This window comes from Diplotaxodon limnothrissa, linkage group LG17 (assembly GCF_057381915.1).
Source record: "Diplotaxodon limnothrissa isolate DT_005_m linkage group LG17, D_limnothrissa_male_GT1.1, whole genome shotgun sequence".
Taxonomy (NCBI): Eukaryota; Metazoa; Chordata; class Actinopteri; order Cichliformes; family Cichlidae; genus Diplotaxodon; species Diplotaxodon limnothrissa.
The window spans coordinates 11,987,614-12,012,197 of NC_140612.1; the positions used below are offsets into that span (position 1 = coordinate 11,987,614).

The following is a 24,584-nucleotide window of genomic DNA, read 5'->3' on the forward strand; positions in this document are numbered from 1 at the left end:
GGTAACAGAATAACTTTGTGTGAAGTCAAAGCACTGCCAAATGGAATCCCAGTACAAAGAGCTGTGCCTCGGGCAAATGTTGCACACAAATACTTGGAAAATGCATGCAGGGTGCAAGGTTGGTCTTTATTGATTGAACATCTGTATCCTTTAGTTGGTTGCGTCTCACTCCGCTTCAGTTTATCGTGCTGTCTTTGACATACGGTATCTATTTTTCCTCTCGTGATGTCCTTGCTGTGTTTTCACATGGAAGTCGATGAAGTCTCTGCAGCATATAGGCTGTATGGAGGAGAGAGGTGGTAAGATGGTTCTGCTTTATAGTATTATTCATTTTTCTTTCTTGAATTATTATCGTCTGTCAAGTGCAATCCTACACGAATATGTTCATACATATTCTAGTAAATAACAAGTATTAATGTACAGTAAATGCATCACATAAGCTACACTTGACGTGAAAATAATTTGAAGGAAATGACAGAGAGGAAGAATCTGAAGACGTAACAAAGGCTCAGAGTCTTTTCTTTAGGCTCATCTCACTTTGTTTTCTTTTTCAATATAGAAAACATCCATTATTGTTTCTTTTACTGCCTTGTACCTTGTCCATTTTGATGTATATCTCTGTAATGATAGGGTTATTAAAGAAAACAGCTGGAAGCTGCGTAGTTGGAGCACATTTTTATCCCATGTGGCAGTCGTGGTTTCAGTTGATAGCAGATTTTTCTCTGGATGTTATTTCTAAAGAAATTCTTGTGAATTCATTCATTCTTTTGTTTCTCACTCTTTCTCTGAGCTGCACCTTAATTCAGGCTGCGTCAGCATGGTCGAGAGGTTTTGAACACTGTCATAGCACACAACATAATAACGTAAATGCAATGCACTACTCTTTCTTTCACTATTTCTCTGTCTTTGCTGTTTCTGTCTCTTCGTGTAATTTATTCAGCTCAGTTTTAGGCAGAAGATCTATCTGTATGATGTCACTGTATCTCTAATATGCAAACGTGGTCAACTCTTTTACCTTAGAAGAAGTGATGCCATAATGACTACTTTAAGCCATGTTTTTCCACTCCTAATTGTTTATTCTATAATGTTGCTGTGACGTTTTGGATCAACTGAAGGCTTTTCAAGGAGTTTTATAGCATGAAGTTTCCATATATCACATTGCTAAGTGTAGCAACAGTTCAAATCAAAGCAATTCAATTTGCCATTATGTAAAAAGGCCAGAATACAGAGAAAATACTAAAGAACCTGTAATAAGTGATTATGACATATTTTAGCTGCATAAATGATTGAAAGTCACGTGAACTTTTCTTTTAAATGAAGATTACTTTTACATGTAGTGTTAATCAACAAAATATAATCTGTCTATACTCTTCTATATGTGCTTTTTTCTTTCTCTTTGCTAAGCTGCTGTCTTCTTCTTTGCTGGTGCATTTCTGCATATCTTGGCATATTATTTTCATCTGTTAATCGGTGTGAACCAGTGAGCACGTCTGCTTCAGAACTACAAGCTGTTTGCTATAAGTCTAAAGTTGCGCAAATCTTGTTTTCATTTGTTTTCAGGTAATCTTATTTTCTCTTATCACTTAGAAACCCTAATCTAGTGGATATTAATAATAATCACTTCTCATTTTCCAGGGAGTTTGGAAGATGGAAGGTGAACAACTTGGCGGTGGAAAGGAGAGATTTTCTGGAGTCTCCGTTACCTCTTACTCCTGAGTTCATCAGGAACATCCGACTCTTGGGCCGCAGGCCCACCACCCAGATGATCACTGACAGCCTGATCAGGAAGTATGGGACTCACTTCCTGTTGTCAGCTACCCTGGGAGGTAACAATTATTAACCATCCTCTATCGATTGTTTTACGATTCACTGTTGTTTCCTTGGGCAGTTCAGGACCACCATGTAACTGCTGTTTTTAGAGTAGATCACACTTTGGAAGAACTGTTGAAACTATGTGTATGTGCACATTTCCATTTTTGCCATGAACTTCAGACAAAATAAGAAATAAAATTGAAGTTGAAGGGTCAAAATGACACACTGGAGCAAAACAGATTTAACAGATGAAATTACAGTTTTTGGTAAGCGTTCTTCTATGAAATCTGTTGCTGGCAGATCTTATCAGCAGTAACTACCTATTTAGATATTCAGCTAGGCAGTTTTGCTCAACTCACAGCTCTGATCCTGATTTTCATATCTCTGACATGCTTTCAGAGCTAAATAATGAATGATGCAAAAAGACTTTGGTCCCAGGTCAGCACCTGCAAATGACTAACAGAAATAAAAGAGCAATGTTGCTACTCCAGCGTAGAACTACTTAGCCCATATATTACAGCTTAGAATAAACAGGGAAATGTGCTTTAAGGAACTAGTTCTCACTCAGGTGATCTGGGGTTAAATAAAGTATGCAATTTGTGGTAAAAGCTTTTAAAATTTGGTTTTCCAGGTGGTCTGTATGGAAAACAGATGGACGGGACATAATAATGCAATACACTCAGAGTAACCGAAAAACACATCACAGTGGAATTATATGCCACTAGCAGCTCAGAAAATTGGTCTCCAGAGATGTATGAATACATGTAAAAGCCTGTGTATCGTGAACCTGCCACTCCCACTCCCAGTCACAGCCACGGTACTTTTGATTTTCTACCGGCTGATGAATGGATAAGCACTAATAGTTCTCTGACTCAAGAGACGAAAAAAAAAAAAGTCATTTAAGATGCTGGAGAGTCCCGGGCAAGTCTTGAAAAGCACATTTGCTTTTTACAAAACAACACATGTCAATTACTTTAGACGCAACTCCTGGCTTTGAAAAGGTCGCTGTTGTGAGTAGATGCATAAAATGCAACCCTCCCAGCTACCAGAGCTGATGCAGCCCTGCACTCTGGCTCTCAGCCAGGACTGAGTGGTATGAAGAGAGGAGAATGAGGAGTTTGCCTTGGATCTTTGCCAGTGATATGCCTCTGTGGTTCTGAATGGATAGCCTCTGTGTTCGGAAACATATGGACTTAATGAAATTAATAAATAGATTGCAATATTAAGAGCTTGCCCTTCAGCAGCTGAGTAAGAAAGGCAGTGGGCAGAAAATGGCCCTGAAGCATTAGCACTGCATTATGATGAGAAATATGATGTGCAGTGTCTTGGGAACTCTCAGAGCTCCAAGTGTGCTGCATCACAGCTCCTAGACTTATGAAGTCCTGATTGCAGTGATCAGTGCCGTCTGATTCGGGGTGACGTGACTTATCCTAATTATGGTCAAGTGTCTTTATGCTTCAGAGGCGCCTGCTGTCGCTGTGCTCACAACCACCTGGAGTTTGGTGCATGTATCTCTCAGCAGGTTTTAAAGTACCCTATCAATTGAAAGACCATTTGCATCAATGCTAGCTAATAAAGCAATCATGAAAGGATTAGCTGAGGTACAAGATCAGCTCCTAAAGCTTGAATGAAGTAGTTGACCTCAGTGACACTTAATGCATTTAGCTACATATGTGGAAGAGCTTGCACATGATCTTCATCTGTATTTGCAGGCATGCTTGCTTTAGCTTACATGCGCTTGAAGAAAGGCAGCACTGGGTGGATTTTATTCAAACAATCATTTATTCTTGGTGTTTTTGATAATATTTGTCCAGAGTTCTTTACACAGAGGTTATTAGAGGCAACAGAGAGGTTTGGGGAAGGTCTCATTTTGAAGCTCTGCTGCAAAATATTGTGACACTAGAAATAAATGCCTTCGGGAAAAGTTGAATCCTAGAATGCATTTATTTATTTCATGTTCTAAGTGTCTTTTAAAGACCACCTATGTAACATTATGCGGGAAAACATCTATAACATTCTAGTTCTATATGCTTCAAATGCTGCTGACATTTTCCCCTTTTCAAAATTTCAAATAATGTCAACTTTAGGTTGTTTAGTGGTGCTGGTTTAGCTCACCTGGTGGATGTGTGTTCTTTCTGTCTACCGAGCCTGTCCTGTCCTAATGAAGGCTAAAAATCCCTCAAAATACTTTATGGGAAATTTTCTTTTTTCAGTTAATTAAAAAAAATCTATTAACATGCATAATGAGCTTTGGTCAGGTATGACAAAATGCAAGTGAAAAGATCTGAGCTCCACGATAAAGAAAAGCAACTAAAAAAAAAAACCCAAACAAGTCAGGGTCAGAGCTACTGAAAAAAAATATAAAGGTATATATATAAAAAAAATTGAAGGGCCTTAATTTCAATAAGCAATGTGAACTCTCTATTCCCTTTTCTAAAACTCCGAGCGCCATTTGAAAACAATTAAATTTGATTATCTTTTAATTGCAGGAGAAGAGGCCTTAACCATATTTGTGGATAAGCGAAAACTGAGTAAGAAAGCAGAGGTGAGCGATTACTCGGGCAACTCTTCCACTGTGACTCTGGAAGCTCTGCACCAGCTGGCTGCCTCCTACTTCATCGACAGGGAGAGCACTCTGCGCAAGCTGCACCACATCCAGATCGCCTCCACTGCAATCAAGGTATCTTTGTGTGCTTGTTATGAGTTATATAGGGACATATTTAACTTTACACATTATTAAAGCTTCTATCTAGTTCAGTTTTTATCCATCAGTCAAATCACAATGACAGTAAACTGACATGGTTATACTATAATCTAAGGCTAGAACACTTGTGCTCTCAGTAGATCACTCTCTCTCCTTCTCAACTTGGAACATTATTTCACTTCTGCTGCATACTTGGAGCTAAATCAGACTCCTCTTATATATAGTGCCTAAAAATGTATTAGAGCCCCACCCAATGTAAGATTTATGCCAAAGCTGCACTAAAATAACACACTTGGTAATTACCAAAATAATATTTCTCGTGTCTGTAATGGTTCATCCATTAGCATGAGTAAGTTCTTTAATCAAAATAATATTTCTGATGCTAAACTACAATTAGTGTTGTTATTCATGAATTTTCAAGTTTTGCAAACAATGAGAAACAATACTAAAGTACATCATCATTTTGTGATAAACCTGTCAAATTACAGTTATTTACTTTCAACAGATAAAAAAAAATCACCAGTTGAATGATTTCATTTTTTATATCAAATTTGGGTATAAAAATATGAATTCAGTTCAGTGAATTGAGTAATTTTTGTGTTAATACTACGACAGACAGACAGACAGACAAGGATTGTTTTCTCATTGCAAACATCAAACTATGTCCAACAAACCTTCCTTTGTATTGCTTCTGCATTACAAGGTTCATTTTCATGAAAACACAGGTAGAAGTGGGTGGGAATACTGTTGCCATTTAGCACTAGAACCCACTGGAACCACCATGGGGGTCATTTTAACCACCTGCCGCAGCAGTGTCAAAACTGGACATAAAAGGAATTTAAGATTCATTTCATGTGATTGAATTATGTTGCAGTTGCTTTAGACTTTCATGAGGAATGGGAAATGCAGAAATTCAAAACTTCTACTTCAACAAACAAGATAATTAACACATACCAGTCTTTTAATTGTTGTAACTGATGAGTGTGTAAAACTTTAAAATGAAAATGGGTTTTTAGCAATGAGTGCTAGCTTTTTACTGAATAGACTGAACATGACACACATATTAAAATTCATCAAGAAAGTAACTAATGCTTTCTAATTGTTTGAAGAAGAACACTAAGAGTTGCACCACTGCCACACACTTTCCCATCCACAGCTTCCAGCTCTTCAGCTTTGCTCCTCATGGCTATGATTCCCACACAAATCAACTACACTATATGTTTCCACCCTCTGGGAACTATGCTTGGGTCAGCTATAGCTTTGCCCTGAAACTTGACACTGATTCAAAACTCACCAGCAAGACTATCTCTGAATGGCTCAAAAAAAAAAAAAAAAAAAAACTAGCCTAATCAAATACCAGAAATAAATCTGAGATGTTTTGACATAAACTTAACCACACTCAACAGCCCTCCAATGCAGCTGAATTAAAACAAACACTTTTTCATAGCTCCGTATTATCTATTAATCAAATCAAGCTCTTTTTGGCTCATAGTTTTAAATTGTGTCTAAACAACTACAGTTGCTAGGCAACAAGACAAGACAATTGTTAACATAGGAAATGATTATACATGATAATACATCTAATATGCGCGATAGCAAAAAGTAGGTTTATTCCTGCAATTCTCAAAAAGATAAACATAAAAACATCTCGTAAATTTTAAAGACCAGTACTAAATGAAAAGCATTAAAAATATATTGCCTAGTTGCATATAACTGTTATTATTCTATAAATGATGAATAAAAGTTTTCCTCTTATGAGCTATCAGAGATCTATAATTTTTAATTTCAACCTTTTAGCTTTTGAAAACTGGTAAAAATGGTTGTGGGTGCAGTACTGTTTCCTTTGTTAACGCTTTCCCTTGTTAAAACACGGCGATAACGCCAATGAAAATAAAGCAGAAGATTATACTTTTTATCCTCCCGCTTGTGATGAGATACGATCTTCAGCTGCAAGCACATCCGAGTCTGGAGGAAGCTCCGTGATGAGCACATATGGTGAGGGAAAGATAAATGAGCCTTGTGAAACACGCCTCACGACAGTTTTCTGCCTCCAGTTGTCACCTTCAGGTAGCATGGGGTTAATAGGGTGACAGAGGGAGGGATGACCCTTCTTTTCTACCTTTTTCATTTCTCGGTACACAGCGGCGGTGGTCCTGTGAAGTGACGCTTTCTTTGCTGTAGCAGAACATGAATCAGATTCCCCCTACTTATATCAAAGCTCTGTCCTCTCGCTACATTGTGTTCGGGGAGGATTGGATATTTCTTTCTGCAGATCAGGCAGGCACATGTGAGGTGGAGAGGCAGAAACTTTTGTCTGTTTCATTTCTTGGGAATCAGGGCTTTTTTCAGTTTTTTTTTTTTCTTCTGAAGCTACAGACGCGAAGAGAAGACGAGAGAGTGTTGCTTTCATGCTCCAAAGGCAGTCATCTGGTGTAACTGACAGGTGGGAAGTAGTATGAGGAGACATTCACCTCCAACGCTGGTGGGAAGAGAGTCAAAGGAGCGACAGATTCCTCCACACTTGCGCATCATTTCCACAGGGTGTTGACCCGTACAGTAGCAGAACAGACCTGCATGAATTGAACTTGAGGAATGAATGAGAGGGTTGCAGGTGAGGCAAAGGCCCCCTCCGGCGGTCTCCATGCAAAGAGAAATTTGAAGCTCATTTCGAAGAAAAAGCACTTTGCTGTGGTTTGCCGGGGGGGACGACTTTGGAAATCTGGGCTTTATTCAAGAAGTCACAGTGCAGAGGAGAGTCTGATTGGACCAGCTTGTTTGTACAATGAGTAATGACTGCAGTTGTTAGAGAACAGAGGGGAGCAGTTTTGCTACAATTTGAGAATTTCCTAGACTGAATCAATGGTCAGTTCCCCACCTGACTCACACCATATTTGCCAGCCCATCTAAACACAGTGTGCCGGTCACGAAGTAGAAAACAGCAGGATCGTCTGGTTTTGATATTTCCTTCTTGTGGACAGTCAATTTATTGGGCTTTGTGGCTCACATTTGAGTGCGCCCAGTCTTGTGACTCGATCGATTGGTGGCTGAACTATCACAGAGCAGATAGGCAGCTGCTGTGGTCATTTATGATTTCCTTCAAACTAGTTTTTTCTCACAGGATATGTCTAGCATGAAGATACCAAGGAGAAAAATAATAAATCAGTCATAGACATACTGCACACACAGAGCCACAAATTGACACACTCATAAGGGCAGTTGGAGGCAATTGAGAAGGCTGGTTTTTGTTGTTTTTTAGCCCGCACATTTCTGCTGTCTGCAGCGCAGCGGTCACTTCTCTCTCTCTCTCTCTCTTGTTAGGAAAATTTGCATGTATCTCTATTCCTGTTAGGGAATGGATCAATTTATGAAGAGTAGCTTTAGAAAACAGAATTTCTGAGATAAAGTTTGTAATTTTTTAGGATTTGTCAAAAACTAAACAGGAAGTGAGAATGGACCTGAAATCCATCAGGTTAACAGAAACAGCAACTATGAAACAGAGACATCATTTCATAACAGCCAGTCACTAATGCTAACTTAGTCAGATATTAGCTCAGGTTCATGTCATATGTGTGAGTCAGAGTTTTCACACTTTTATTATAATTATTGCCAATAATTATGTGGTAACTGTCATTTTACATCTTAATCAAAAATAATAATTTGCTTTATTATTTTTCTGCTTTTTTTTTTAAATAAAACTGACATTTGAAAAATGATGAATAACACCAATAATTATATTTTATGAAAAAGTATGCTTGCGTTTACTAATGGATTAACAATGACAGAAACATACGAAATGATTTTGATTATTACTAATGCCGTTCATTTAGGACAGCTTTGGCACAAACCTTGATCTAAGAAATGTGTTAAGCACTGTGTGTGAGGCGGTCCGTCACCGGTCCACGCTGAGAACACTGAAAATTGGCCAATTCAGTTTCCCGGCTGGTCGATCTCCACCATAAATAGCCCTTAAGTGAGCTAAAAACTGGGAAGTCACAGAGATCGGTTCGATGAAATGACAACACTACAGATTAGATCATGCACGGTTAGTGTTTGTGGCCCATGTCACGGAAAATACATAAAACAAATATCAGGATTTGAAAAGGATACTGCAAAAGCAGCATTTTTTAATGCATCCTGCACAGCCGTGTGCAGCTATGTGGCAGAATGTAAGTAGCTACTAGAGGAATCTGAATGCACATGTATTGTTTCCGTTATATTGTTCTGTTTTTCTGGCACATGCCCAAACTCCCACACTCCCTCACTCCTCCACAGACACCTTGCATAAAAGATAAAAAACAAAAATGGAAGGCCTGTTCCTTTTTTTACGTTTGCAGAGACGGTGTCTGCAGCATGCTCACACAACACACACACGCTTATCATTACCTCTCGCGTCTCATGTATCTATTGTAATTGACTTTAGTGGAAGCATTCGTGTACCTGTGGGGTGTCAATTTTCCTCATCTTTAAAAGCGTGTGCCAGCCTGGTCAGCCAGACCACTGCACTAAGGTTATAATTTTAGTTCCTCGCTCCCCCAAAGAAGTTTTTGTCAATCACTCCTAAGCTCACACTTCTTGCTGGACGCTTTAAGGCTAAATGAACAGTTTTCTGGGAGGGTTTTGCAGAATGTTTGTGAATACTGCCACTGGACTATAATTTGAGATGGTAAAGAAAATGGCCAGACAAAGACACACATTTTCCACTTTCATCTTCCACATTTGCTTCCATCCCTCATGTAGTCTTGCGCTGAGGTACAGGTGGCCAATAATGTCCTATTAAGTATTTTTAATATACCAGAATGTATCTACAGTGAATAGCAGCTGCTAAGCAAAGCGGAAATTGAATGCTCTGCTCATCACTCAGTGTTTTGCCATATGGCATATCATATGGCATATCAAATAATTCCTTATATGGATTCAATATTCATGGGGTCTGAAAGCCAGCATTGTATCTCATTTCCTCACAGTCATATCGGCATTAAAATCCCTCATAAGGGAAACAAGGGATTTATAATGTGATATAAATATTATAGTCAGAGAATTGCACTCAAATTATCTTCCATTTTCCTTTTCCCATTCACAGAGGATATTTATTCTTCCTTCCGAATCTTTCTTCTGGATTAGGCTTTTGATTAAAGAGCCCCGTACTGAGTTTTCACTTCTCTCCAGCACCGGCCTGATATTAGTTCCCAAGCCCTTCAGCCCTCTGTGATGGCGCTACCGATCGTCTGACCCTTATTGTCTTGCCTCATCCATCTGTCACTTTACACCAACTGTCCTCTGACAAGCCTGACCAAGACAAATCACTGAACAAAATATGGTGTCCCGCAACCACAAAGAGAGAAAAATGAGAAAGTGTTAGGTGCTCCTCACTATGTCATGGAAAGAAAAAAGGAGAGAGCTGAAATAGGATCTTGTCTTGCAAATGAAGTGAAAACAGAGTCTCTGTTGGAGAGGCTTTGTGACAAAGGTCAATCGAAACATCTTCAATCAGTGGCTGGGGTTGGGGAAAAAAAGGAAAAGTCGACTTCTTGCATAGAAATAAGTGCAACAAAGCACTCTTACAGCAATTTAGACGAATCAAAATGAGCTTAACCTCGTTTCCATTCCTTTCACATTCACTAGTGCAATCGATTATGGAGGAACTACTTTATTTAATCAGAGGCGAGACAGCCATTTATGTTGCATAAGGTACATTTTCTGTGACCTACTATGCCCCATTTGTGCCTGAAATGTAGAAGTACCTTTAAGCATATTTTTCTATAAAGAAATCTAACTTAATCATGCACTTGTCCTAAAATGGATGCAGTTGGGAATTTATAAATGAGCCTTTTATTTGTTGTTGCCCAGGTGACAGAGACCCGCACAGGTCCTCTTGGATGCAGTAACTATGACAACCTTGATTCTGTGAGCTCGGTGCTGGTTCAGAGCCCTGAAAATAAAGTCCAGCTGCAAGGTTTGTTGAATTTCTACCACTTTTATTGTGACTGTCATGACATTATATATTTTATCTGAAAAGACAGAAATATGGGGATTTCTAGATTGCATTAAGTGTGTTACACACTCTGGCAGCAGACTGACTCTCCAAGGTCTCAGTTTGATGACAAAACTAAACCCAGCTTTGTTTTACAGGCTTGCAAGTGATCCTTCCAGACTACTTGAGAGAGAGTTTTGTACAGGCGGCTCTCAGCTACATAGCCTGCAATGGAGAGGGTGAGTTTGTCTGCAAGGACAGTGACTGCTGGTGCAGCTGTGACCCCAAGTTCCCAGAGTGCAACTGCCCCTACATGGACATTCAAGCCATGGAGGAGAGCCTGGAAAGAGTCACCGAGACATGGGGCATGCTGTATAAGGAATTTGAAGAATCAGGTGAGGAGGGCCTCTTGATAAAAATGCATTATTGGAGCCTTTCACGTCGCAATCCTCATTTAAATTCAGGAAAATCAGACAGTTTGAATATAAATCATTTATACGAGTGAAAGTAGGGATGATTTCAGCTGTTTTATCTGCACCATTAAATCTGAGTGAGAATTCTCTATGTATGTCCCTCCCTATTCTATGATTTATAGGTAAACTATTATAGTTGACTGAGCACTGGGGATCCTGGCATCCTGTCTGGATATAGCAACGCAACATGACCAGATTAGAAAAAAAAAAAAATCAACAGCTTTCGGCTCAGGTAGTTTACAATATGTCTGGAGCAGATTAAGCAGCTATAAAACCCATTTATTCTCCGTCCAGCTTTTCATATCACCAGTGAAACAGAGTTTGAATGGAACCTCTAAGCATAATGTTTGGTTATTATTGCTGTGCTCGGTCACCAAGCCTTGGTGATTATTACTCAGATGAAATCAAAATTGATGGTTTTTTTTTTTCTTCCAGTCTTGAGATTTGCCTGAAATATCCCTAAGTGCAATTACTTTCAAACTTTATGTTCTAGTAGCTGGCTGTGAAGCTAGGGCAGGAGCGTGCCCAGAATATAGACACCCACAGGTGTCATAAATGTGTCCTTTAGCAGGGGAAAGTGCCGATTTTTAGCTCGCTGCTTTATCAGCAGAAGCAGAAGTCATAAAGGCTGGCTGTGGCACAGGTGGAAGAGCGGGTTGTCCAATAATTGCAGGTTTGGCAGATTGATCCCCAGCCTCTTCATTTGCTGAAGTGTCCTTCAAAAAGACTGAATGCCAAGAGGAGCACGTTGCATGGCAGCTGAGTATATGAAGCGTAACTGACAGGCATTGTAACGAGCTTTAGAACATGCCTAAATAACTATATAAGTGCAGAACATTTACCATCTAAATCCAACCAAGAATAAAGACTCCTAATTCTGAAACAACAGGTGATAAAAGGATACATTATATATCTATTCTTCTATAACTGCTGGCCTCAGATGATCTTAATTCACATAGTATATGTGCAATTTTGCTGATAACGAGACATTTCTTAACACCAATAAGGCTGTTTACATCATAATTGTTTAATTACAATGCTTTCAGCATCAAATAAAAACTGTTTTTGTCGCAATGCTTTTTCAGATTTTGCTTTCTCAAATTTGAGCCATGATCCACAGAGAGAGAAATATATCTTTCTGCTCCAAAGTGCACCCAATTTTTTTTTGGGCTTTACTGAAAATGATGAAAGGGTGAGAAGTGACTCTGCATAGCACCAGCTGCCAGATGCCGTCCCTATTCAGGTACTCCAAAGTCTACATTTGTAGTCAAAACAGACAAGGCCGCCAAAATGTGTCGACATTAAAAGGCTCCTTGTTTGTTTGCCTCAAACTGCGGAACCAATAGATAAATATCCTACACGAACTAGCCGCTGCAGGAAGTCAATTATGGCAGGAAGCCATAAAGGTTTTCCTTGTTAGCATCCTACATATTATGGACAGAAAACTCACAGTAAGGTCATGCAGAATTTTTTTCATCCAAGCTGTTAATCTGTGTGAAAGTAAAATCCCACAGCTGATACCATACAGTTTTTAGACTTCTCCCACTTAATGGCAACATATCCTTATATTACAGTTTAGGTAAGGCTAACATACAGCCCTGTTTAATACATAGAACCTATATCCATTTAATATAGTCATGATTCTCTAGTAGAAGTCAGTGAATATACTTAGAAGTACTTCCAAAAGTAGCTGTTAGCAAACACGGTTTGCAGCATCTACAAATGCAAGTTTAAAAAAAACAAACAGACAAAACTAGCATAGAAGATAAATATACACACATTCCAGAAATTCTGCTAGCAAGATCTCACTCACAGAGTCTGAAGAAAATTACTGCAGTCTGATCAATACAAGTATGAAATTACTTTTGGAAATCGTGGATGTAATTGTGGATGTGTATTCATTACACAAAAGAGGACAGAGGAAACTAACTTTAAGCATATGCTTTAAATTTCAGTATCCATGATGGCATAGGGATGCATTATAAATGGTAACTGGAACGGTACTAGTTTTTTTCTCTTTTAAACATGTTTTGGCCAACAAATTATATATCTCTAAAATAAACAAAACAAAACAAAAAAACAATAAAATGTCAAAGGTAAAGACAATATGCACCATCTCATTTTTTTCCCCATTTTTCACAGTTGTAATAGATGCACGACAGACCGGACCACGTTTCCATGCTCTTCAGCATACTTTTATTCACCAGTTGCTGTTGTCACACACACACACACACATACACACACACACACACACACGCACACACACACACACAGACAGAGCAGCAGGTTTTCAGCTCTCAGCTGAACTCTTCCACAACAACAACAACAACAGTACAGGATCTAGTTCAGCCTTTAAGCCGACGAGGCATGAGTGCGGATGCCACTCAGGTGCGTCCGCCTCCCCTGCAGCGGCACCGCAGACCACACCCCGCCACAACAGTCTTGACACAATTTTTTGAAAAGAAGAGTGTAAATGAAAAGTTACTTTCAAATACATAATGATTTGATCTACTACTGACCATCTTAGTACAATAAAATATAAATCAGATATCTAGCAGTGTAGCAATGAACTTAGTAAAATGTGTTTTAATGGGTGGCTGTAGCTCAGGTGGCAGAGCAGGTCAGCCACTAATCAGAAGGTCGGTGGTTCGATCCCAGGTCGGTGGTTCGATCCCATGCCATATATCCTTGGGCAAGATACTAACCCCATGTTTGCCTACTGGTGGTGGTCAGAGGGCCCGTTGGCGCCAGTGTCCGGCAGCCTCGCCTCTGTCAGTGCGCCCCAGGGCAGCTGTGGCTACAATGTAGCTTGCCATCACCAGTGTGTGTGAATGACTGAATGTGGTCCTTAGGGACTAGAAAAGCACTATACAAATACAGGCCATTTAATGTGACTGGTTTTGTCTTTCGCTTTATCTCTTGATTTGTTTTTGTACGACACTTTGGGCAAACTTAAAAATTAAATGCACTAAAAATTGAATTCAATTCATTTTTAGTTATCTAGCCCTAATTCACAACAACAGTCATCTCAAGGCACTTTATATATTGTAAAAAAAACAAAAAAAAACCAGCATACAATATTAGTGAGAAAACCCCAACAATCAGACAAACCCCTGTGAACAAGCACTTGAGCAGCACAGTGGGAAGGAAAAACTCCCTTTTAACAGGAAGAAACCTCCTGCAGAACCAGGCTCAGGGAGGGGTGGCCATCTGCTGCATTCGGGTGGGGGGTGAGGACACAGAGAACAAGTGAGGGAGACAGGAGAAAATACAAACGATGGTAGAGCGAAGACACAGTTTAATGACATGCATTAATTGTCAAGGAACCAAACCAGATCTGGACTCGTGAGACCATGACAGTAATGGTGTATAATCACATGGGGATGGAAGAGACGGGAGTGTAGCACAAGCAAGCCTGCAGTCTGAGAGCAAGATGCTCTGTTGGGATGATAATAATGCTCAATGTCTTAAAGATATGATGCGGCCTGATGTTTTCTGAAATAAAATTAAATATTAATTTGCATGTATAAGGTTTAATTTTATTATATTTTCCACATTCTCCTTTTATTTCAGTGTATTGCTTGTAATGTGCAATTTATTTATGTTTTGATTTTGGGAGAAAAGTCTCATGAAGTCTCACGAATACGATACTCTTGGAGTTACAGGGTCACCAAAGGTATTGCAGGATTGTTTCAAAGATCTTTTTAATACATTTTGACTAAAATAACTTAAATACATGGATGGTTTTACTTTTCCCAACAGTGGTGCCTCCTAAATAAATAATTGCACTACATAGGGTACAGTTAACACCTTTATTATGGACTGCTGTGAACACTGGCTAGGTCTTTGATTTTCTGATTTGGCCCATTTCTTTTGTCTGTACACTTGACTAAAATCTTCAATATATACTGAAATAACTTGGTCATGTTTCATGTTGAAGTAGCAGCTTTTGTTGTTCTTTTCATTTTGCTGTCTTTGTCCTTAATAGTTGAGCTGCATGGCTTAAAAAAAAGGGAGGGGCCTGTCAACCACTAGTGTGGGTCTGTTATCATAACCAAAATATTGTGATCATGTGCTGTCCAACAGTCAATGATTGGTTGTGGATGAAATGAGGATTGAGAGATTTAAATTTTGTGTTTTAAGATAAGCCAGCTTCATAGCGGGCTGACTGCATAATTCAGTCATGACAGTTTTGCTCATTGACCTGAACAAAACTGGTTATTATTTCAGTTATATTTTCATATCCCAGTCCTATTGCCAAGATAAATTCTTAATATTTCTACTTACTTAGTAAGACTGCAATAGTGGTGATGAGTTATGCCTTTTACCTCTTTCTCCTATGTCTGTTGTTGCAGATGAATTCAAGGCCTTCTATGCAAGGCTGCCCCAAAACTATTTCCTGAACATGTCAACCATACAGCACATGTGGTCCCTGGATAGCCTGTTCCAGTGGCGATATGAGCAGCTGGAGAACAGCATGCGGGTCCTCTCCAGACGTGCTGAGAGAGTCATCTTCAAACTCTTCAGTCTCAGTAAAAGATGTCACAGACAGCCCCAAGTACGCATACCAAGAGAACGGTGAGCACAACCACAGTAACACGCATTCTCATGCTCACCATTATTATGTTCACATTAAATCTCAATAATTCTGCACAGCTTCAAAATGTTCTCATAACACAACTCTATATACTGTGGCCTTTTACATTAAAGCGGTGTCTTTTGGTGCAGTGTTCTTGTTTGAGGTTTTCCTCATAGAGGTTGCACATCACAAGTTTACCCTATAGACTAATCCAGACACATTGATTAAAGTAAACAAGTTGCCATTGTAGTTCTGGCATTTAGCCTGCGTACCCTTGCAATTACTTTTTGAATAGGGGGAGATTATGGAATAGATTTTTCTGTGGAATCACTCTTGCACCTGCATTTGCTAAGAATTTTTGTACATCTTGTTGCAGTCATTGAAATGTTGTTAAAACAGATCAGGCATTTTTAAATAGCTTTAATTTTTTATCCAAGGTTTTTACAGCTGCATTTCAAAAGAAAGGAGTTCACATAGCATACATTACTGTAGCATTAAGCTCCTAACTCTGAATCCCCCTGCAATGTTTTTGAAACCAGAGTTTCTTGACTTGTTTCATGTCTGAATGTTGAAAATCTTCATAAAAAATGAATAAAAATCCCTAATTTGTCTAAATACAAAGACAGAATTATGAGGTATAAAGCCTTTTGTTAATTAAAACTTAATTAATGAATTGATTAATTAGCAAGTTAAGCTAATTAAGTGACAACATTACACTTACACATCAGTGTTAAATTTGGTTTTAGGCAAATTAAGTAACACATTCCAAGACTTATTAACGCATTTATTATACATAAATGCTTGTGTGGCAATATTTCGTTAAAAATATAACTATCACTACATTTGTTCCAGAATGTTTTCTGATGTGTGACTTCTGTGGTTCAGTTTAACCTACTTGAATTATTGAGTGATGTGCAAAAGGCACCTGCATTTTTTGAAACAATTACAGACACACACACATAGGTGGATAGCTATGACAACCTAGCATCCACCATCTATGTAGAGATGGGCAAGTAAATGTATATTCCTGTATCCACTATTTGCTTTCAGAGTTGTTTGAGAGTTGTCTTATTTTTGGAGGGAAGCACTTTTTTTTAATTACGTAATATTTTGATGTTTTAATTGTCCAGATTTAGTCACCTAGCTCAGAAGAATGCTATAATGTGTGTTGATTTGACTGTCACTAGCTAATATTTGCTGCGGAGATGCTGTTTTTTGTCTCCTTAATATGAGTTACTTTATAGTTGAAGACTTGGAAGGACAAGCACAGTACACACATAATATATATGTACTTTTGTAGCACAAATACCAAAGTCCCTTTATTCCCTTTAGTTTTTTGAAGCTATGAAGATTTCCCACTCACACAACCACATATTCATTCATTTAATAGCATGTTTTTCCAAGCAGTTTGTAAAAATCTAAAAGTTTGTTAAAAAATTAATCCTTTAATTTAAAAAAAAATAACGCATTGGCAAACCCTAACATCATGCACCTTAACCATTTGCTGCTGAGAGAGGAAGGTTTTTATTTCTATGGCTTGAGTGTGACAGTCACGGGGGACGAGGCACCAAGTGCAGGACACACAGAGGTAGGATAAGATCCGAAATCTAGTCTTCAGTTCAGACAGCTAGTGAAGGCAGGCAAAAGGTCTCTACAGAGAAAAGTAACAGCAAACACAATTTAATACAAAAGGAAAAAGTACACAGGAAAATATAGATCCACCCAGCGAACACCAGAAGGCTAGAGTACAAGTCATAATGAGGCAGTACCAAGCCACTCAACACTTTTCAAAAAATACAGAGGTGTGTGATTGGCTAATTGGAAACAGGTGTGAGAGATATCACAGGGGAGACCAATTAGGGCAGGGCATATAGTCACAGAGGAGGGAAAACTAACACAGGCTGGAAGTTAAACTGATAATGGTGTAAACAGACCAAAAATTACAAAAGGAAACAGGAAGTTACTCAACAGAAACCCAAAATGAGAATAAAAAGGTAATTTGTCAGTAAAACGTACAGATCTGCCCTTGTAAGTGTTTGAGCTTTTTCTTGGAGGAGACAAATCACACACTAGTCTTTTAAGATTGAAAGAAATCCACATTTGTAATGGGTACCTTTTACCTGCCAGAAGAGGCAATTGGAGAAGGTGACGAATCTAGCAATCACTGTCAGTCACACTACGCTCACCTCGATTCAACCGCCACGGTAATGCTGCAGAAATGGCGACATAAATCAACACATAAATCAACTTTCAGATTAATCTATTAGAGTTTGCTCTGTTTAATGTCCAGCCCATGTCTCTGTTGTTCTTTCTTTTCTGTTTCTCAGTGCACCCTCTTCTTAATCAATGTTATTCTCTTCACCACATTGCCAAAACACACATTAATCACTGATCTATGCAGCTGATATTCCCACAAGTTTGCCAGGAAGTGTCATCGCACTCGTCCAGGCACTGTTTATCTACGTTATTATTGGCACATCAACTGTGAAGCCTTCCCTTTCTTTTCTGTCTTCATAGAAATCTCCATACTTAGTAGAAAGAGACTTGGAAAGGGGTGTGCGTCAGCTGGCTTTGGAGAGAAAGGGAAGCTCTTGAAAACCACCCTTAGTCTCTCTTTAACATCCTGTTCGTAGGACTTGCGATAGAAGGGAGATGTGTGATTGATTTTGCTTCCTGCGGGCTAGTTTTCCACTGCGCTGACAATTATGAGCAAATAAGCCAGTGGAAGCAGCAGTCGGCTCAGCTTTTGTTCAGCAGCTAATGATGAGACAGCACAGTACTCTTTGTGCTGAAACTTTGGCCATTATGCATAATGCTCCACATTGCCATTCAAGTGATGCTTTTAGTACTTATGCTTTAATCAGGTTAGAAAATACCTTTCTTATGCATAGATCTCTCCCATATAAAGGTGCTGATTTTTCCTTTTCTATGTACACTTTTGAATGTTTCTCTGGTGGAGTCCTCTCCTCTTTGACTTCTTCCAGAGTGTAATTAAGATTTGACTTGAAAAGTGTTGAATAGCTTTTTAATGACCCTTTCAAGGCATTTGGTAGATTTGACAACTTTGTCTTTAAAATCATAGTGTTTAATGGACATTCATTTGTACAGATAAAAAAAATGGCCCAAGTGCAATTATTGCACTTCATGACTCTGGTGACTTCTTTATGTTCTTCATATTGATTGTTCTTGATGGCTTGGTCTGTTACTGGCTGACTAATAATATACAGTGCCTCTAGCAGAAGATAAATATGATGAAATGTTCTGAAAATAAGTAGCACAGTGCTCCTCTGAGGAGCCTGTACTGCAAATCCAACAATAGAACATTAGCAGTAGAAATAGTATTTCAAGCGCAGTGTTATTATTGTAAAATACCACAGTGATAATAATGATTTGATTCAGTCTTGGGGTACCTGCAGAACCCAGAGGTTTTTTTTGTTTTTTTTATAAATCCGTTTTATGCTACTATTACAATTCACCATTATTTTGTTCTTATGTTTGTTCCCTAAAGACTCAATATATAATTTCCTCCTGCTTTTGTTTTCAGTGCATTTTAAAAAATTTCACTGTACACAACCCAATGTACAGGGATGATCAGTGACATCAGCTAAATCCGCCAAATCCCATGTGTACATCTTGTGCAAATACATACACGGTTTACTGATTTCTTGCTTGCACAAAGTTCTGACCTCAGCTCCATCCAACACCTTTGAGATAAATTGGAACTGAGCCGGTCCTTATCGTCTAAAATCATTATTGAATCTCACTAATGCTCTTATGACTGAAAGGTAGCAAATCCCTGCACCCATGTTCCAAAACCTTCCTTCCTTCCCAGAAGACTAGAAATCTGATTAATGGCAATGGAATCAGAATAATAAGTTCAATTATCACATTTGTATATAATGTGCAAGTCACCATATGTTGCACAGTATTTTACTTGAAGCTTGACTATAATATTTTATGTACTTTATCTATAGAATTAAATGACTCACACAGCTCTGCATTTGCTTGATTGTATTATCAAAGCTCAGTGTTGCTGGCTCCTCGCAGCGCAAAACTCTGTGATTTACAGCAGCGGTTTGGAGAAAGAGTTGTGGGGAGCACAAAGCCTGTACATAATCACAACCGCAGTCTTCTATTGGTGACTGCTTTGCTGTGCTGAAGCTGTCAGAGGTGAAATGCCTTACCCACAGGTAGCGGTTGATGGAAAGGAAGAGTCCTTTCGGTTCATTTCCCATGACCGCATTTTCCATTAGAGGGTTTTGATATTCAAATCAGTGATTTTCCGAGCTCCGGCTTGCTTGCCACTGTCAAGCACACAATAACAGCAGAGTACAGAGGAAAATACCCTAAATGTAATCCAGCAAACATTTTCAGATTAGCATAAAGTTTCCTTCAATGCATCCTCATCAAAGAAGCCTTTTTTCTACAAGTGAAGCCAGCGGTATAGAGTGAGCATTGCATTCATAAAGCAAAGAGGATAAAAGCCATAAAGTCCTACAGAAGGGAATCAAACTCAAGTGCTCATGGGGGAATTATATGTATGTCTGAGATTAAACTCCCCCTACAACTGCTGTGCACTTCCAATATTTATGTCGCTAACTCATCAAAGACAGTTTCTCTTGCTCTCTATTCAGGTTCTCACGCTTTACCTTCCAGAACTGCTTGTACCCGCAGTCTCCGCATGCATAACCTACATCATAAAATATTAAAGTGTAGTAAAGCAAACTAATACGAGCGACTCAGGTACTTCTATAAGTATTTTGTTTAAGTGTTAACATGTCTACATATCTACACATTACCAAAGAAAATATAAAAATATCATTATTTTGTGTGCTTTATACTAGAAAACATAGAACAACAAATCTTTTCAGTATAAAGCACAAAAATATCAAACTATTGGGACATGGAGATTTTATAACTAGCCGAGATATTTATTTTGATTCAGTCAACACAGGTAAAGTTTCACAGTTTTGCTGGCTACTGACCAAATGGCATTATGTAAGAATGCTCAGAATGATAATCTCTCTCTGGAACAATGATGGGTTGTAAACTCACGGGCATGTGATTATTGCCTTATTGGTGAATTTTATGCTTTTAAGAGCTTTTATCTACATGCCAAAAAAGTTAAAAGAGTTAATGGTCGTTATACGCCTACTATAAGTGTTAACCTATTGTTAGATCCAGTAGTGTTTGGTCTAACAGTTCGGGATTCTGTACCCTTCAGTACAAAATACCAGTTCTTAGTGTTGTTTGCTCAGGAATGAATTCATTTTCATATTTGTCTTTTTATGTACCATATTTGTGTTACGAAAATTCTTTGTCATCCTCAGGCTGTCAAACAAGCTGGAACTTTCATATTGACCTTAAGAAACCCTTATGAATTGTTCTGTTTTAGTTTACCATCCCATTGGGGAAAATAATGAAAAGGACTGACAAAGAACCGACAGTCCTTTGGTGACACTGGGACGACTGTGTTGTACTCATTTTAGTCAAACAGTAGTTGGTTCCACTTGATCTAGGTTAGAACAAAGTTAAATCAAAATATTCCACAACTTTCAGCCATCTCTTGTGAACCTTTCTTTTGGCTGATGGAGTTTGATCATTTGTCACTATCGCATAACCTAATTAATGAAAAAAAAAGTCTTTGGACGTTTTGCTTTTCTAAGTAGTAAATACAAAGTCAGTGACAACAAAGTGTCAAAACCTCTTGAAATAAAGATTTCGTAAAAAAATAAACTTTTTGCACAAGTCTTTTGACCTGTAAATGACCTAAATGATCACTAAAATGATGTCAGGTCTTTCTTTCTTTTATTTTTTAACAAGCAAGCTGTCTGCAGACCCAGACAAGTGTCCTGGGCTTAATAAAACACTTCCCTATTAAAATGGCTCATCCTTAAAGCTAGTTCAATAACCAGTCCCTCTTTGCCTTTATCTCTTTGTCTTCTTTTTTCCCCCACCAGGCCTCAGTCCTACTGGCTGAGTCATTTCCAGTCACTCCTATATTGCTCAGAGAACAACCAGCTTGGTGCATTCTCAGAGGAGCTCCACAGCTGCAGCTGCCGATATGAACACAGCTCCTGTCAGCTGCCTCCACCCTGCTCTGTTGGAGAAGGCTTGGCCTGTGCGGCCTGTGCATCAGACAACCAAACCCGCTGTGGGAGCTGCAACCCAGGCTTTGCCCTGACACAAGGGACCTGCAGGCCTATGGTGGCAGACTCTACAGAGAACTATCTGGGGTTTGAGACAGACCTTCAGGATTTGGAGCTGGGCTACCTACTGCAGAGAGCTGACCGCAGGCTTGAGGTAGTTTTCTTTTGGCCTTTGTGTAATCATGTCAGGCTCAGTGAGAGCTGAGCTGTCTTTTCCCAGCAGTAGTCTTGGAAAGACACATGTAAAAAATCTCACCCTCTTGGTGACTGAAACCCTTTAGTTTCACCACTTTTTCTTTTATACCATTTATTGTCCTACCACACAGAAAGTTTGTGGTTTCTTTTTATTTTACTTACTTTTGCTAGAAATGGGAATGAAAAAGTGACCTGGAGGAGTCACTCTAGAACAGGGTCTCAAACTTAAATGAGCTGTGGGCCACTGCTGGCACTGTCATCTCATGTGAGGGCCGCTTTAGCGTTCAAGTAGTACAAAAATCAAACAAGAAAACACCCACAAATATTTCTGAAAATGTAATGTTTTGTTTGTTTTTTAAAACAAGATATTGTATAACAAGTCAAAACTGCAAACATGAACACATTTTTTTCTTCTCACTCTTAACTAACTGAAGCCTTTCATTGAACTACCACATAAACAAATTGGTGCTCTCTTTCTGGCCAGACATGTGGCAGCACTCCTGCTATAATTTTGTTCATATTTAACAAAATATAAATGCAGACATAAGTGTACACATTAGTTTTTGGCTGCTAGTGAAAATTGTTTTCTTTACAAATAACTCTCTGACTGAACTAACACAGCCAATCCCTCAACATGTTTGTACTCTCTGCTTCCTACTCTTGCCATCCTATTAATGTTATATTAAACTTAATTTAACATTGCACTCAACAACAAACACATCCTCCATCCCCGAGAAAAAAAAAGTAACTTCAAGGGCCAAATTGCATTATATTCCCTCATGTCAATATAGGAAGTGGCGTGGGCTGCAGATGGCCCCCGGACCACAAGTTTGAGACCCCTGCTCTAGAAACTACAGTATGATGCCCTTCACGGCCTTCCTTTGTGATGTTGATGTTGTCAAAAAGGATTGCAGACTGACTCTATCCAAAGGCCACGGTATAGTTTTAACCCATCCTTTATGCCCTAATCGGGTTCATTCAACTCTATTAAATGACAGTGGACAGTGGATTAAATGACAGATTTTGGCATGTGGATGCGTAAAAAACAAACAAACAACATTTTCCAAGATGGTTTCCATAGTGCCAAAAAAAGTCCATGAAGGATCTTACATTTTGGTCTTAAGATACAGTGAAAACAGAGGACAATTTTCCATCTGAGCATGTCACAATTTCTAATATCTTAATATCATGTGTAAACCATAAATACATTGTGCCTTCTTCAATTCAAACCAGGCTCTTTTGCCTTGTAATATGCCTTTTATAAAGTTGCCTAAAAAGGCAGCTCATAGTTTTTAGAATACTCCACACCTTATTTGGCTATCACTTTAAAAGTAATGCACATAAAGTCATGTTGTTCTCCAATAAATATAGAATTTCTCCAGTAGACATGGAGGTGAAGTGAAAGCCTCGCCTCCACAGATTACCAGAACGTATGAGTAACATTAGTACCATCAAAAATCTGTTTTAATCGAATTTTTATTTTTAGCACTGCATCTTATTTTACTGAAAGTATGTATTTACTTTGTCTGACAGGTCCATGCAATCTTCATCAGCAATGACATGCGACTCAACAGCTGGTTTGATCCATCATGGAGGAAGAGGATGCTGCTGACGCTTAAGAGCAACAAGTATAAGACCAACATGGTCCACATGCTGCTGGGAATATCCCTTCAGATCTGCCTTACAAAGAATAGCACCCTGGAGCCTGCCCTTACACTCTATATCAATCCTTTTGGCGGGAGCCACTCAGAGAGCTGGTACATCACTGTCAATGAGAATAATTTTCCAGACTGGCAGGCCACCAAACTGGACCTGCCCTTTGACTGCTACAACTGGACTCTGACATTGGGCAACAAGTGGAAGACATTCTTTGAAACCATCCACATCTACCTTCGTAGCAGGATAAAGACTCAGGATGGACTGAATGACAGCATTTATTATGAGCCTTTAGAAATGGCAGATCCTGCTCGGAACCTGGGCTACATGAAGATAAACAGTATCCAGGTCTTTGGCTACAGCATGCATTTTGACCCGGAGGCAATCCGTGACTTGATTCTGCAACTGGACTACCCATACACTCAAGGGTCCCAGGACACAGCTATGCTCCAGCTCTTGGAAATACGAGACCGGGTCAACCGGCTGTCCCCTCCCGGTCAACAGAGATTGGACCTGTTTGCCTGCCTTCTCCGGCACAGACTCAAACTGACTGCCAGCGAGGTGGTTCGCATCCATGCTTCCTTACAGGCCTTCAGCTCACGTCTGCCCAATTCAGTGGATTACGAGACCACCAAGCTGTGCAGTTAACAGCTGCTTGAAAGGAAATACAGTCTGTAAATGGCTAGAAGGAGAACTCATGGACATAGGATTTGTGCCCATTGTGATACAGATGCTTATATTTGTGCTCATTGTCTATGGATTACCAGACTCTACAATTAATCAGGAGTTGATTGGCTGTGGACAGCTGAAGAATGTACTGTACTGGTTGTTCTGGTTTTTTTTTGTGGCAACTACCTTCAGTGCTATAGTATAATGAATGGGAAGGATCAGTAAGGAAATACACAACTCTCCAGAACAAAAACTCTTTACAAAAGATGTCTACAGTAGAAATTCAGATATCGCTTCATAAAGTTGAACCATCCTGTTTCGAAATGACTCTGCTCATTTATACTGTAAGTACCAATGACAAATGATTTATGTTAAA

At 39.0% G+C, this 24,584-nt stretch overlaps 1 protein-coding gene across 1 annotated transcript in view; it reads left to right on the forward strand.

Annotated features, from left to right (window-relative positions):
- LOC146614673 (BMP/retinoic acid-inducible neural-specific protein 3-like) overlaps window positions 1-24,187 on the forward strand; it is a 42,797-nt gene extending 18,610 nt beyond the window's left edge. The window contains exons 2-8 of the mRNA XM_085375638.1: window positions 1,636-1,826; window positions 4,302-4,492; window positions 10,364-10,469; window positions 10,646-10,882; window positions 15,316-15,538; window positions 21,500-21,842; window positions 23,417-24,187. Of these exons, the coding sequence (XP_085231764.1) occupies window positions 1,636-1,826; window positions 4,302-4,492; window positions 10,364-10,469; window positions 10,646-10,882; window positions 15,316-15,538; window positions 21,500-21,842; window positions 23,417-24,187 (2,062 nt within the window). The remainder of the gene's footprint in view (window positions 1-1,635; window positions 1,827-4,301; window positions 4,493-10,363; window positions 10,470-10,645; window positions 10,883-15,315; window positions 15,539-21,499; window positions 21,843-23,416) is intronic.
- The last annotated feature ends 397 nt before the right edge of the window (window positions 24,188-24,584 follow it).